This window comes from Lycorma delicatula, chromosome 4 (genome assembly GCF_047948215.1).
Source record: "Lycorma delicatula isolate Av1 chromosome 4, ASM4794821v1, whole genome shotgun sequence".
NCBI classification, from domain to species: domain Eukaryota; kingdom Metazoa; phylum Arthropoda; class Insecta; order Hemiptera; family Fulgoridae; genus Lycorma; species Lycorma delicatula.
In genome coordinates, this window is record NC_134458.1 from 11,030,112 (window position 1) to 11,047,024 (window position 16,913).

The 16,913-nt window shown below is 37.0% G+C and overlaps 1 protein-coding gene across 2 annotated transcripts in view; it reads left to right on the forward strand.

Annotated features, from left to right (window-relative positions):
* LOC142323107 (uncharacterized) overlaps positions 1-9,761 on the forward strand; it is a 47,458-nt gene extending 37,697 nt beyond the window's left edge. Inside the window, exon 8 of one of the 2 annotated variants that reach the window (XM_075362298.1) lies at positions 7,353-7,648. In XM_075362298.1, coding sequence (XP_075218413.1) covers positions 7,353-7,371 — 19 coding nt within the window. In that variant the 3' untranslated portion in view covers positions 7,372-7,648. Of the gene's footprint in view, positions 1-7,352; positions 7,649-8,142 lie in introns of those variants that run through there. The other variant, XM_075362297.1, reaches the window with a different exon arrangement.
* Positions 9,762-16,913: the final 7,152 nt, after the last annotated feature.

A 16,913-nucleotide genomic window follows, 5' to 3' on the forward strand; every position in this document is an offset into this window, starting at 1 on the left:
AACATGGGGCCATGTCTGGCAAATATGGCGGCTAGGGTATCATTGCAGTGTTGTTTTTTGCTAAAAAGTGACGAACAAGTAATGAAGTGTGAGCAGGTGTATTATCTGGTGCAAAAGCCGTGAATTGTTTTGCCACAAATCCGGGAGTTTTGCCACAGATCCGGGATTGCTTCACGCAAACAGCGTTGAACTTGTAGATAATACTCTTTATTGATCATTTGACCATGTGGCAAGAACTCATGATGAACTACCTTCACATTTGATCGTTCTTGTCAAGCTTTTTTCGGTCTTGGTGATCTGGAATGCCTCTACTGGGATGATTAAGCCTTATTTTCGACATAAAAAACCCATGTCGAAAATGGGTTTATATAAATAAACCCATGTTTCATCATCTGTTATGACACGTTTCAGTAGTTCTGCATCGTTGTTGACTTCATTTAGCCACCCTTGAGCATCTTCTATTTGTTGCTGTTTTTGTTCAAAATTTAACAATTTTGGAACAAATTTTACTGTCACACGTTTCATACCCAAAACATCCAAAAAAATTCATGGCTTGAGCCAGTTGATATCCCAACATCATCAGCCACTTCTCTGATTGTGATTCAGCGATCATTCATAATCGTTTCTTTCACTTTTTCCATGTTTTCATCAGTTGTTGATGTGCTGGGGCATCCAGGGTGCTTGTCATCTTCAATGTCTTCACGACCTTCTTGGAAATGCTTATTATCACCAGTAAACCCTTGCTTTACTCTTAGCAGACTCTCATCAAAAACAATATTTAACTTTTTTTAAAACATTGCTACACTTTACTCCATTCTTATAGCAAAATGTAATACAAATTCTCTTTTCCATTATTTATACCAATAAAAAATCGCTGCTCGCACCAAAACATGTGTTATGCTTTTGACAGCTGACAACAGACTAAACATCCAATATAGCTAAAAATGTACAGATACTTTTCAGGCATGTTTACCAATATAACAACGAAAAATGCTGAGAATCGGACTAATACAACATGCAAAATTTCTAAATTCTCGTTACTTTTTGAACACACCTTGTACAATGATCATGTGTAATATTTCTGTTACGTTATAGTCCTATATTTTTTTTATTGTAGTACATTTTCTGTATATACATTTACTGTACTTTCAACTTTGTGTATTTTATAAAAATCTTTACAATCATCATTACCGCCACTTGAAATATATCAAACACATAAACATTTGACATTAAAAGAAAAAGTAGCAGTTATAAAAGAAAAAAAATCAGTGTGTGTGTGTGATATGGCAAAACATTTTGATGTTAGGAAAATCAGATAAGCGATATGTTAAAAAGCAAACTTGATATCCTAAAGTCATGTACTGAAAATGACAGTCAAAAGCCCTAGAAATTGCTAAAGAAGTTGGTTATGATGAGTTTAAAACATCAAGGGGGTTGGTTAGATAAATTCCAAATTAGACATAATATTTCATCTAAAAATATTTGTGGTGAAGCTGGGGCTGTAGATGAAAATTTGGTGTCTGAGTGGAAGGAAAACTTAAATAAATATATGTGAATTATAATTAAAGAAACATTTTTTTATTGTGATGATACTGGTCTTTTTTCTGGGTTTTGCATAGTAAAACAATATGTTAGAAAGAAAAATACACAGGGGAAAATATAAAAAGAAAGACTGACTGACAGATTTTGGCTGTGAGTATGTCAGATGAAGTAAAAACACCATTAATAATCAGCAAAGCCATGCTGTTTTAAGGGCATGAACATAAATTCAAATGTGTACAGATAAAAAATCTTGTATGACTAGGAACATATTGGTTTTTAAGCTTTGATAATAGAATGGGAAGGGAAAACAGGAAATTCATACTATTCTTGGTCATTGCAAATCTCACCTTAACATTAGCTTAGAAAATATAAAATTGATATTCCTTTTCCCAAATACTACTGCAGTTTGTCAGCTGCTTGATCAGGGGATCATTCAGAACTGATCCAGTACAGGAAAAAGTTGTTATTGAACTTATTGTCAACAATAAAGTTGCATATGCTGATGAGCTTTCTAAAATCATTAGTGTGTTGAAAGCAGTTTTTTTATTTGTATGGCTGTAAAGCAGGTTACTACTATGACAATAAGAAATTGTTTTGTAAAAGCCAGTATTAAACCTCCACAACTAACTTCAATTCTGACATTGAAAATCTTACTGTACCAAATGAAAATTATCTGGAACAGAGTAAATTACAAGAACTTATTGATACATTTGGAAACTACAAAGACTACCCCAACATAGACAAGACACTCAATAAAAAGTACCTATCAGCTGACATCTGTGATTGTATTGCTGCCTCAGATTTGGCTATTTCCAAAACGAACAATAATAACTCTGATGACAATGGAACACAAATTTCCCATCACGAGTAAGAAAGCAGCAGAAGAGATTAGAACATTAAACCAATATTTCTTAACAAAAAGGATTACCAGAAGGTGTTATTTTAATATCAGGAATGCAGTCACTTATTAAAAAAAAATATGCACTAGGACGTAATTCAAACTAAAATGGACAGCTGTTTAAAACCATCTACCTATAACTAAATCGAATGTATTCATATTTGATTTTTTATTCTGATTTTTACATTATTTTTTGTACATTTGTATTAATATTCTTATATACTGTAACTTCTTTGATTGATACTTTTGTAGCTTACATTGTTTTTATTCCTCTTTAGTAACGTATAGTAATTTTATTCTCTTATTTTGTTGGTTGGTTACAGTAGTACAGTATTATTTTTTATATTCAAATATGAACATAGAGAACAGTGTTTTATTTTCATAAAAACAATTTTTTTTAAATATGAATTTTTAGTCATTTTAATCAGCATTTTAATTTTAATTTACATAAAATAACACAATACTGTCGTTCTATTCAAATTTTTTTTCTGTACAATAACTGAACATAAACTACTCACATTTTTCTGAATAGCAGACACCTCTAAATAGCGGACAGATTTTTGTTTCTGAGCTGTGTCTGATATTGGAAAGTTTTACTGCTCACTTCACTTGCTCAACCATGTAGTTTGGACCCCTGATGCATTTGTTATCCTCATGGTTATAAGATCCTTTTGCATTTATATGCTCTTTTAACCTCCATCCCCTGATCTCTTGACTCTGGTTTCTTGTTCTTGCAAATTGCTGCTTTGCTTAGCGGCAGTTGTTTGCCCTAGATTCAATCTCTTTCTAGAGGACATAATGAAAAATATTGAAAAACTACACGGAAGGAATAAGAAAAATAAATAATGAAAAGGGATGTTATGTACAAAAAAAGAAAAGAGCAAAGGAAACTATGAAGAAGGAGGTATTCAGACTTTTGGGGGAAAAATTAAATTAGAAAAGATAGAATAGTAGTGTGATTATTAAATATTTTATAGGTATTCATTTAAGAAAACTGAATTAGTCATTTTACTTTATTATATTTCTGTTGCCACAACGGAAATATAATGAAGTAAAAAGTTTGTTTCTTTAATTCACAACTTCACCTCCAAGGGGCTAGGGCCTTGATTTATACTTAAATCCTTCCGTGGGATAATGCTAATGTGTCCTGAAAATTTGAAAGCAACGGTCGGTCGGTTCTTGTATAATGCTGTTGCAAACTAACAAACAGAAACTTTCGCATTTATATATAATGTGTGTGTGTGTGTGTTAGGATGATGCACTGAAGGCAATTAAAAATAAGTTTAAAGACAGTTTTGTTATCCAAAGTTTATGTAGTTTCATTATTAAATCCTCCTCTATGAATCATGAGACCTTGCCGTTGGTGAGGGGGCTTGAGTGCTCAGGAATACAGAGTAGCTGGACCGAAGGTGCAACCATATCGGAGAGTTATCTGTTGAGAGCCAGACTAAGGAATGATTCCTGAAAGAGGGCAGCAGCTCTTTCAGTAGTTGTTAGGGGTGTGAGTCACAATGACTTAAACGGCCATATCAACATCACTCAGTCCTCTGAGTACTGCGCAGCTGAAAGCAATGGAAAACTACAGCTGTTTTTTTTTTTTCAAGAAAATGTGGCTCTCTGCATTTTCACATAATAATAATGGAGGTGCCTTCCTTGGTAAAATATTCCGGAGGTAAAATAGTCCCCCGTTCGGATCTCCGGGTGGGACTACTAAGGAAGGAGTCACCAGAAAAGTAAAAAATAACATTCTACGAGTCGGAGCGTGGAATGTTAGAAGTTTAAAAAAGGTTGGTAGGGTAGAAAATTTAAAAAGGGGAATGGATAGGGTAAAGGTGATTATAGTAGGAATTAGTGAGGTATAGTAATTCTAGCCGAGAATAAAAAGGATTTAGAAGAAACAATGAACAGCATAGATGAAGTCCTACGCAAGAACTATCGCATGAAAATAAACAAGAACAAAACAAAAGTACTGAAATGTAGTAGAAATAACAAAGATGGACCACTGAATGTGAAAATAGGAGGAGAAAAGATTATGGAGGTAGAATTTTGTTATTTAGGAAGTAGAATTACTGAAGATGGACGAAGCAGGAGCGATATAAAATGCCGAATAGCACAAGCTAAACGAGCCTTCAGTAAGAAATATAATTTGTTTACATCAAAAATTAATTTAAATGTCAGGAAAAGATTTTTGATAGTGTATGTTTGGAGTGTCGCTTTATATGGAAGTGAAACTTGGACAATCGGAGTATCTGAGAAGAAAAGGTTAGAAGCTTTTGAAATGTGGTGCTATAGGAGAATGTTAAAAATCAGATGGGTGGATAAAGTGACAAATGAAGAGGTATTGCGGCAAATAGATGAAGAAAGAAGCATTTGGAAAAATGTAGTTAAAAGAAGAGACAGACTTATAGGCCACATACTAAGGCATCCTGAAATAGTCGCTTTAATATTGGAAGGACAGGTAGAATGGAAAAATTGTGTAGGCAGGCCACGTTTGGAATATGTAAAACATATTGTTAGGGATGTAGGATGTAGAGGGTATACTGAAATGAAACGACTAGGACTAGATAGGGAATCTTGGAGAGCTGCATCAAACCAGTCAAATGACTGAAGACAAAAAAAAAAAATTATTAAATATTCTACATATACTTGTCTATAGATTGATGTTAATAGTTTTATTAAATATGCAGTTTTCAGAGGAAGTAGTAAATTGTATTTTTAGTATTAGGCATAATTGTTGTTCATGCTTCTCAGGTAGACATGACATTGCTAATCGTATGAATAGCATTTCCATTAACAATGATAGTAATTCTGTTGCCTAATGCAACAAATAGTAATGCAAACTTTGTAGATTTTTATTAGATGACAAATTTTCTTCAGATGATCAAATTGATTTCATTTCTAGCAAAATCACATTATGCGTAAATAAATTACTATTAGAAGTATAACATTATTTCTTTGGGCTTCATAAAAAGTCAGAATTAGTTTTCAAATTACAAAAATGGGCTGTCGGATCATTCTATGATGCCCACAAATATGAATCATGTTAACTGATATTAAGTAAATAAAAAATATTAACTTATTTGTGTGTTTATATTTATGAACATGCAACCGTTGCTAAAAAAAAAGAAAAAAATCCACTTTTGTCAATCCGACAACAGAACTGTTTTAGTTTAATTCTACACAATACTTTCGCTTATGAGAAAGTGCCTTATTATACTTGCATCACCATTTGCAATTAATTGCTGAACAATTTAAAAGATCTTTCTTCCAATTTATTTAAAATAAAATTTTTTAAATTTCCCTTTTCAGAAATATTACTTTTATCAGTGAGGTTTTAAGTAATACTAATTAAAAAATAAAAAAAAAACTTGAATTTCTGCATTTCCATGTAACATGTACATAAATGTGTGCTCATATAATTTTCATTATCACTTTTTGAACTGTGATGATTTATTTTATTATTTTTATATATTTAACTTCTCATATTTACTTCAGTATTATTACATGTATTTATGTTTTAAAATATTAATATGAACTTCAGCCTCTTCTTTATGTTATGATTAATTATGTGTTTTGTAATGTTGCTTTAACATCTTACTATGGTTTCCCTTAATCCATCCTTGGGCAGTTCCTTTGTTTATCTATAGTAAAGCATACCACCTCATTTCTGAGATATGATCTATATAATGTGTTAACATTAATCAAAATAAAAATTTTATTTATTTAATAAATATGTAGGAACTTACAATTTAATGTAAAACCAAGTTGCACTTGCTTTTTGTTAAATATTAAAGAATTTTGATCTAACAATACTTGATCAGTAGTGTATGAGTTATGTTTAGAACATTTTATTCAGAAAATGGCCCTTTTTCATTATACTATTTATTAAATTTGTAATAAGTATATTATTTATTAATTTGTAATAAGATACAATAATATTGAACAGTTTTAGTAAAAACAATATATATAATGCAGTTTCATAACGGCTAGGTATATGTTGATTTGTTGTTTTACACTATCTATTTCAGTCTTATGAATGTAATGTATGTAAAGTACGTGAGATATAAGAGGTACCAGTCCAAATTATTTTCGCTTTGAATAATTATGATCATTATACAGCCAGTATCATTATACTGTGTGAAGTTACAGTGCCATTTTCAGGGCTAAATTATCACCTACATAGTGAGCTTGACATGCTGATATGCATCAACTTATCTAACTCTTTGAAGTTTATGGGAAACCACTTTACTCCTCACTTGCTTTAGTAAACCTGCCATGGGATTGGTTATTATTCATGATGGTGGTTGCATCATTTGTAGGAACAGCTTGTGTATTTGCCAAATTGTTGTAGCGCCTAACAAACTCAGAATAATAATTTATTTCCCATTGGTTTTTATGCCATACTACGTTTTATTTTCACCTTCAGTACAAAATAAAATCAGTTTGCTCTATATAATAACCCATACCTGTTTTGTGATTTGTAATGTTTAATCACTGAGAACCTTTATGGTTGGATACTAACATGTTTTGTACATCAGCACACTTCCTTGGTCATGCGAGTCATAGCTACTTCTTATTGTTACACGTTAACAGTCTCCATCTCAAACTGTTCTCAATCCTATTTAAGCAGCCAGTTTACTCCAAATTCCAATTTTAATTACTCCCAATTTTATAATTCCATCCATTTTTGTCAGGGTTATCCTGATGGTCTATTAGACTCAGGAATTAAAGTTACTAGTTACTTGGAGTGGAATGGAATGTAAGGATAACAGGGAAATTTATCTCCCTACTAATCACAGAACCGAGACTAAAGTCCCTATCTGTTGCGCCTTTCTTTTATTGGCCGGGTAGTTATTTATTTAGTTGCGGTTATATTTATGGATGGAATTATTTATGTGTTCTGTTCCTTTAGACCAGGGAGAAATTGTTGAGCGGAGCTGACCATGGGAGACTAGCCCGTGTATGTGTTCATTCTGCTGGTGTGATTCCACTTCAGTCTATCTCCTGAAGTCCTTGGTGCTAGAGCCTTCTGGCCTAGCAGGAAAGCGCCTTTTAGGGCCCTAGTGTTTGGAGGATGCAATGCATCTCTTTTTCCAGAGGAAGTTGCATGTGCTGGCAGTGACTAGTTATTTGCTGATGCAAATGAAATAACCTACCTACTTATTATGCCTTCTTGGCGCATCATAAATTTAATTTATAAGTAGCATAGAATTATGGGTGATTTGTATATCTGTTTTTATTTTTTTTTTTTTTTATAAACTATTTCAACTAACTAATTTAATCTATTCTCTTTAAAAATTATTTAAGTATAATTCAACTTTTAGCAAAAATTTAAAAATATGATGCTGCATATGTTTTTTATTATGATTGTGACTACTTGAATATGTTTTTGAGAAAATTGTGAAAGGTGAACGAGTAAAAGGGTGTTTATGTAGTGCAAATATACTTGTATTGTATTTTTTCTTTATTAACTTAAAAGTGCTGCAATAGCTGATCCTATTAATTTATTAGAATGATTATAATGTCTATATCTGTTTGACATTCCACGCGATGTTTGGGAAAAAATTCCATCATCAGGAAGAAAGTATTATTTTTAAAGCCTTTTTGTATTGTATTTTAGGATTCATATTTTGTTTTTCTAATTACTGTTTATTTTTTTTAATAATGATTAGGGAACTTAAATAATGTTAATTGTGTTGCAGGCACTGGAATGGATGGGAAGTTAAATAAATTAAAAAAAGAAGAATTTTCTGTTATTAGTATCTAAGTTACTAAACTTAAATTATTTTATAAAAAATTCTGTTTTCTAAAACTTTTAAAATCTATTTTGGCTAATTTGATTTTATGTTAATTAATGTTACCCAAAACGTATCTGGGTAAAGTTTTGTTTTTAATAATGGTGAAATTCATGTAAAAATGTTCTGGTTTTTTTTTATTGTAAGATTTATATAATTGAACATAGATGTCATAGGCATTTGCAATCTGATTTAACATTGATTAAATGTTCAGTGATATATTGCAAAAATAAATTAACTCTTTCTATTTGTGTTTTACATTATCTGTGAGTTCCATTTTCATATACTTTTTAATGATTTCAGCATTGTGTGTTTGAAGATTTTTTAATTTTTTTAGTTTGAAAATATTTCAGTTAATTTTTTCCTATTTTAATCATTTGAAGATATATATTGAAGCATGTTAAATCACATATGAAGATTTTTGCTGTTCCAGCATGATGCAGAAAGTGTTATTTATTATAATATAGCTGTAGATAAAAAATATTAACATACAGTTACATTTTTCTGAAAATGTTTCCCCAAATTTGCCGATCTTTAATCATAAATTTCATCACAAAATATAAATCGTAGTATGTTACCTATCTTGAAAATTTGTGATTAATTCTCTCTGGCATACAGTTGGAGTGACCAAAAGGACTTGTTGGAATGGCTCCAGCACATGACAGGAAGGGTTAAAATATTTTAATCATTATGGTGATTATATATTATATTGTATTATTTCCTCAAAATCTTTAATTACTTCTTCAGATATATGGATGTTAATTCCCATGTTTTATAAGATTTATTTGATAAGAGGGATCTAAACCATAAATGCATCTCCCATTAAACAAATCCATGTAATTAATGTTCTCTTGTAGTGAAATATGGTTGTAACTTTTTAAAATGTCAAAACATTTCATTGCTGTGTTAAAAGAAAAATGCTTTATGAATGTTCTTTAATGTTTATTGTTATTGTAATGATATTATTGATGTTAATATTTATTATTTATTTGTATCAAGACTATATTTTATTTATTTCATTATTATAATTTTTTTTTCTTTTATTAAATATTGATTATAGTTGTATAAATTTATGATTATAATTTATTTTATTTTTGAAAAATTAAGATAATTTAAAGTACCTTGATATTATTATTTATCTTTGTTAGTATTTGATGGTAATAATAAAATGTTATTTTAAATGAATTATGTGATAATTATTATTTAAAATTATATAGATAATAGAATTATCTAATAAATTAATTTTTTTAATGTTTTAGAATAGTTCTATTTAAGAATTTTCTATGATTAATCACATATATGTTTGTATTTTGTTATTTGGCATTTTGTAAAATTACTTGTGTTCTTCTATGGAAAAGACATTAAAATTATATTTTCTTAACTTTTAAAGTCTGTAATGTTGTTGGCCCATTATCATAAAAGTTTTTAATTTTAAAATTACTGGTAAGTGTAGTGTTTTATATGTAATAATTGTGAGTATATTATATATATAATTATTATTAATAAAAATTGTCTGTGAAACATTATATTTCTTTTACAGTTTCTTTCATGCAGTGCCAGTACTTATATTCATTTTATTAGTTAATATTATATTTTAGTCTTAATTTTAATCTGCCTTCCTATGAAAAATTGTCATATATGTCTCATTATTTGTGTTGGTTACAACCTGATAGTATCTGAAATATACAGAACAACTAAATGAGAGAAAATATTAAATGTTAATTTACTTAAATAATGTGCAGAAACACCCTAAGCCTTTTTCATTCTCCTGTTCTATGCATTTATAATCCAAAGTGCAATCTTGTTCGTAATAGTCCATATTTGTGGCAAGATTAAAATTGTAGTACATTTTATTTAAGACAATATTCCAAAAATACATCTTTGTATAAAAATTTATTTATACTGAGTATAATAATAATAATAAAATTATAATATTATATATATTATAATAAATATAATATGGAATGGAATGCAAAGTTGGCAGGAGTCTATTACTCCCTACTTTATCGCAGAACCTGGACAGAGTCCCTTGCTGCTGGATCATTCTAATCGGGCTTGTTTTTAAAAGGGTTATTTTTTAATCTCGGATCTAATTTTTCAAGTTTTGTCTATTATTATTTTAGTGAATTTAAGACGGATTTAATTGCATTCCAATCCGTTGTTAAACCAGCGTTATCGAACCCATTTCATGGGCCGACCGCGGAAGGCTAGGCTTATAAAGCCTGTCCTCCCGACGTAATTCCCCTTCAGACCGTCCACTGAAGTCCTTTCGGTGCTAACTCTTTAATAGGCTAGCAGGAATACGCCACAACGGGGCACTAGCTATAAGGAGGGAGCAATGCGTCCCCTTTTCCGGAGGAGTCGCAATTGCTGGGATATTTTGTCTTACTGTAAGTTTTTTTTAAATTTAGACCGCGTTTTTGTTTTATGCGCGACTTACCGTGTTTGATGTCTTCAAACTATATAACTCGCGAAAACTTTTCACTCGCGACCCCGGAAACGCGTCTGACGCACGATTCCGTTTATGGCTCATGCGATATGGAGGCCCCTAAGCCTGGTTTGTCGATTTTCGGCTACCGCACCGCACCATCACGGTGGTTCGTCCAGTACGGCGTGAGGCCGCTTCCTTACAACTGTCGGAGTTGGGTCCTCTCGGCAGATGTCCCGAAGATGACTGTGTTCGGACACAGCCGCTCTCCCGAACAGTCTGCGCGCCTGCGCCACCCCCACCTCGGACACGGATTGAAATCTCGCATCAGAACGGAGAGTGGCGTTCCTGACGAACCACGGAGCTCCAAAGATCGTCCGCAACGCGATGTTTTGGACGGCCTCGATCTTCTTTTGAAGCGAGGAGCTCAACACTGCCCCCCATGCCGGGTAAGCATATGTTAGAATCGGCAGTACGTACAGCCGAAAAATGAGGAGCTTAGTTGCCAGTGGGTACGGGCTGGCACTGTTCAGCACTGGGTATAGCGAGGCTCTGGCGGCCTTAGCCCTCCGGGTCGCATAATTTACATGTTCGCCGAAGGTAAGCCGCCTGTCCAACACCACCCCCAGGTACTTAACTGTTTTCTCAAAAGGGATTTTCTCCCCTGAGATTTCCAGCTCTCTGGTCGGTTTTCGTGTCTTGCATGTGAACATCACGGCCACCGATTTTTCACCGTTGACCCTGATTCTCCACATGTCGAGCCACGGTTCCACTAAGTCCAGCTGCCTTTGGAGCCTCCGGACCGCGTAATCCACATTTGCGGATTCGTAGAAATATGCCGTGTCGTCTGCGTAAAGGGCCGTTTTGACCCCTTCCGACAGCGGCATATCGTTCACGTACAAAGTGTACAAGAACGGGGAAAGTACTGCTCCTTGGGGAACCCCAGCGGCTATTTCTCTGGTGGAGGAAATCGTTTCCCCTACGCGCACGACAAAATGTCGGTCTAGCAGATATGACCGCATCAGTCTGACATAGCGGTAGGGGATCGCCGATCGCGCTAGCTTATAAAGCAGCCCGCTATGCCAAACTTTGTCAAAGGCCTTGGCCACATCCAGAAAAACGGCTGCAGTCACCCGTTTCCTGTTCAGGCCTCCGACAAGGTCGTCTATTATTTTTACCAGTTGGAGGGTGGTTGAGTGACCCTCCCTGAACCCAAATTGCTCGGGCCGCACTTCTCCCTCCATGTATCGCCTCAGTTTTTCGAGAAAAATCCTCTCGAACAACTTAGACAATACCGGTAACAGGGAGATTGGCCTATAATTCCGTGGGAAAAGTAAACTTTTCCCCGGTTTGGGTAAACATACGACTTTGGCCGTTTTCCAACAATTCGGGAAATATCCAACGTACAAAATGGACGTGAATATCACCGAAATTGCTGTAATCACGGAGGCCGGTATGTTCCGGAATGCACGGGCGCTGATCCCGTCGACACCCGGGGCCTTGTCGGGGCTTGTGGCCTTAATGGCTGCGGAAACTTCCGCTTCAGTGACTTGGTCAATCTCTAGAGGGGCGTCCTCCACCTGTGAGAAATAATCTACAAGAAAGGATTCCACCTCGGTTGTGTGCTCGTCGTTCGTGGAGGGAGGGGGGTTTGGAGTGAACTGCTCCTCCAAGGTATCGGCGAATACCTCGGCCCTCTCCGCCTCCGAGTATGCAAGAAAACCTCGCTGCCCCACAACCGGATGGCGAGGCTTCTTCCCTTCTCGCAGTCTCCTGTTCAACCTGAACACCGAGGAGATGTCGTCAGAGACCGAGGCGAGGTATTCGTTCCACGAATCCTCTCGGTGGCTTGTCAGCAGTTGTTTTACCCTGTCCGTTTGATTATAAAAGGCCCGCTTATCAGCGGGGGACAGGGTGATTCGATATCTCCTCCTCAGTCGTCGTTTCTCAGTTATGGCTTCGGAGATATGAGGAGGGAGGTCGTTTCGAACAACTGCTCGAGTTTTGGCCGATGAGCTGCCTGCCAGGGCCTCGGTCATTGACGACGTGACGCGCCCGACAGTGTCGTCGATTTCCTCCGGGGTGTTCAGAAGCTCAGGATTTACCGGCCTGTACTCCCGCTGGAGGGTCTCGTAGAACCTTTTCCAGTTGACTGACCTTCGGGGTATAGGCGGGGGATCTCGGCCACCCCCTGCCTGACCTAGTTCCAACAGGACAGGGGAATGGTCCGAGCTGAGGTCTTCTATCGTTTCAATCATGAATGGGAGGGTACCCCCCTTCATGACTGCGATAGCCAGCACGTCAGGCCTAGATCTGCCTGAGCGATGCACGAACGTGGGCACCTCAGGGCCTACGACGACCAAGCGGCGGGCTCTCGCCCTTTCGTACAGCAATCTGCCATTCGGATTTGTCAGAATGCTGTTCCATGACACGTGTTTGGCATTGAGGTCACCCATGAGTATCATGGGCCCATCCCAATTTTCCAGCACGGCATCCAGATCTGCGCCGGTTACCGCGTCGTTCGGCTTGCTATAAGCCGAAACCAGCCGATACACCGTGCCCAGATGCTCCACATGCACACACGTTTGCTCCATCACGTTTGTATGAAGAACAACGCGCGTATGCATGTGGCGTCTGTGGACTAAAACCGCAGTTCCACCAGAGGTGCGAGATCCGGGTCGAACTGGCCTATCCGTCCTATATGTAAAATAGTTCCGAAAGGTCAGTTGCTTGTTTGGGTTCAAGCACGTCTCAGACAACAGTATCACGTCTATCAGTAGATCCTCGGCCAGACGGCATAGTTCCTCCGTCCGGCCTACTACTGAGTTGGCGTTCCACTGCAAGAGTCTGAGGGTGGGCCTAACCATACCTGGACAGTACAGCCATGAGGCACTCTATTAAGGACTGAATACAGTCCTTGAGAGATTTTGCCTGGAGCAGGCGTGGCAAAACCATCATGATATCTGGCAGGATATCCTTCATTGTCATCTGCGACAGGAAGTCCATGCCAGTGGTCTCCAACGGGGTAGCCGGTTTCGGATTGCCGCTGGAGGTGCCTTTTGGCGCGGCCGCCCTTTTGGTGGGGCGCGGGGCCACAGGGGCCGCGGTGTTTTTAACAGCCTGCTTGGCCTTCCCAGCCGGAGCAGGCTTTGCCTTTCCCGTCGAGGAAGGCTTGGCCTTCTTCGCCGGGGCCGGCTTTGTCGCCGCCTTTTGTTTCACCACCTTCTTGGTGGTCGCCGCCGGTTTTGGCTTGGCGGGTGTTGGGGAGGGTACCTCCCCTTTTTTCACTACCGCCTTCGCCACAGGTGCCGGCACCTCCGGTTTGGGGGCTGATTTTCCCCCACCGGCAACACGGGCCCAGCTGCGGCCGTCAACAGTCGCGGGCTTTTTAATGCCCTTGACCTTATTGACTTGCTCCTTATAATAGGGGCAACCCCGGTAATTAGCCGGATGAGGCCCCTTGCAGTTAACGCATGAGGCTGGTTCCTCACGCGGCTTAACGCACGTGGCAGTGTCGTGGTCCCCACCACACTTGACACATTGCTGGGCCCTCTGGCAGTAATTGGACGAGTGTCCAAATTTCTGGCATCTGTGGCACTGGGGTGGCCCCCCCTCGTGACACAAACGCAGTCACTGCGACCTTGCAGTAAAAAATACTGCCAAGGTCATAAATGGTCCGGGCCGAAGGGGTCCTCTTAAGGGCCACTAGGCAGGTCGGGGTTTCCCGACCGTCCCTTGTGAGGAGCTTCTTAACCGAAACCACCTCATAGCCAAGGGAGGTCAGTTCCTCCCTTACTTCCTCCGGGGCAGCCCCATAGGGGATCCCCCGTATAACCACCTTCAGCTCCCTGTCCTTCGGGAGCTGAAAGGAGTGAAAGGCGATTCCCTTCGAGTGCAGAAAACTCTGCACCGCCCGGTAATCTGCCTCGCTGCCCAGCTGCAGCCTTATTGAGAGCCCGGTGCTTTTAGCCACCAGGCGCCCCCCGATCCGCGACTTAATATCGCGCGCTAATGCTGGCCACTCCTTCGGGCAGTCCAGCATTATTGGCGGGATTTTCTCCCGCCTGACGGTAGCAGGCTGTGATGGGGCCCCATCATCAGCCTGCGGGTTGGCGGCTGCTGCAGCCCGCTACGGGCTCCGTCTCCATAGGAGGCGCGGAGTCCCGGCGTTTCTGGCGCTTCCTAGCGCCAGACCCGCTTTCCTCTCCACCGACGGACAGTTCCGGGGTGGGAGAACTGGGTGGGGCAGGCCTTACTTTTCCTTCCATGAAGGAGAAAAAAGCAGACTAAAATTAAAAATTAAAACTTATATTATCACTACACTTGCTGTAAGAAAATACACAACAGAAATAAAATTGGAAAGTTTAATTTCCTGTTAAAATAAAAATTATTTTAGAAGTATCACAATAGTCTATTATGTTAGGCTATTAGTCTAATGTATAACTAATGACTACAAGAGTTCACTTTACATTATTATAATAGAAATTTGAATAGAGTAAGAATAAAATTAAGAAAAGGATTATCCTTTTCTTAATGTAACTGGCCTGTAAACCAGGTAGCTGGCCGCCCGGCTGATGTCCTAGTAGACCCTTCTCACATTGTCTGGCGACGCAGGTAGAAGAACTGTTGAACACCTGGCTGGACTGGTTACAACTCACAATCACAGAGCACAATAAGACACAACCTTTCACTACAAGAGCCAAGGATGGAATCTCAAATATAATATATACTTAATAAAATAATTATATATGAAAAAAGTTTAAAAACTTAAAAAAATATTTTTTTTACTTTGTTCTGCTCCTCCACTCCCAAAATCACCTCTCAAGAAAATCTTTTGATTTATTTACATTTACTATGTTAAGTGGAAGAAACTAAAAAAATTCCACTGAAAAATGTACAATCAATAAAAAGTTACCAAAGATTTCTTTTTTGTGGGTGGGGGTGAATTATGATGAAATTTTATTATATTATTATTAAAAGTTAAATACCAAAAAAGTTTAAAAATTCCAAAAATCAATATTTAAAAAATTTTATTGGCTATCCTACCCTCAATATTGCCCCCAAAGATTTTTTTATGGGGGTGGGTTTGCACTACTATACCTAGGATGACAAAAAAGATTGAGTTAAAAAATATGCAATAAATAAAAAGATAGCCTTTTTTTATTTTGGGGAAGAGGAGAAAATTGACCCCAAAGAAACTATCCCATATTTTTTTTTGCCTGATTACTGTAATTTTCTTCTTGCAGGATAGCTCTTGAGCTATGATGCCAGGAAAGTAAAAATTTTTAATTCTCTTTCAGAGTAATCTGTCGGAACAAATATGAACTACACTGGAATTTAACAGGGTGTTCATTTGAATATAACCTAAATTCTGATAAATAAAAAATAATTATTTGAAAGACACATTGAAGATAGGAAGATAACAAAATTAAATTTGTGTATCTCATATTCGTAAAAAGATGTTTAAAAAGAAAGATGGAAAAGTAGTCAGGTTAAATAATCTTGAGGTGAGTTGAACCAATTTGTGATAAATAGGTGAAGCTGGTTCCACTTTGCAAATTCCTTACATTGCAGTTAGGAACTAACAAATTTATCAGCTTAGATAATAGAAGTAGGATGGATTTTCTTGATAGGTTCCTGAGGCACAAGTACTGATTTTAAAACCAATGGACAGGAATAAGAATCCTTGAATAAGCCCAGATGCAGAGTTGCCATCCCTCCAACCCATTCTACGAAGCAGCTGCTCCACTAACTGTTGCATTCTCACTCTTGATAGTAGAGTCTAAGAGGCAACCGACATAATTTCAATAGCAAATAAAGTGTAAAAATTGAGGAAGGAAGGAGATTCATATTTCTCATTGGTTTGAAAATATGAATCCAATGAGGGGTGGCTGTCAAGCAACCTAGTGAGATCAAAATATGTCATAGAATGATAAAACTCCTTTAGCAAGTTTTCACTCTGTACTCGCCAACTGGAGGATTTTGAGGTACATAGTCTTTATGACACAAGTTGCTTTTGCAGGAAGTAATACGTTTTATAAAAAATTATCCAGCTGTTATAAAAAATTAATATGTACTCACATTTCCTATATATGTGTGTATCTGTTAATTCTCCTTAGCATATCACAATCATGTAAAAAGCGCAGTCTTATAATACTTACTGTTTTATTTTACAACATACATTGTCTGCACATGTTAATTGTAATAATGGTGAACTTTTAAATAAAATCTTAAAGGGAATTGATCTTTC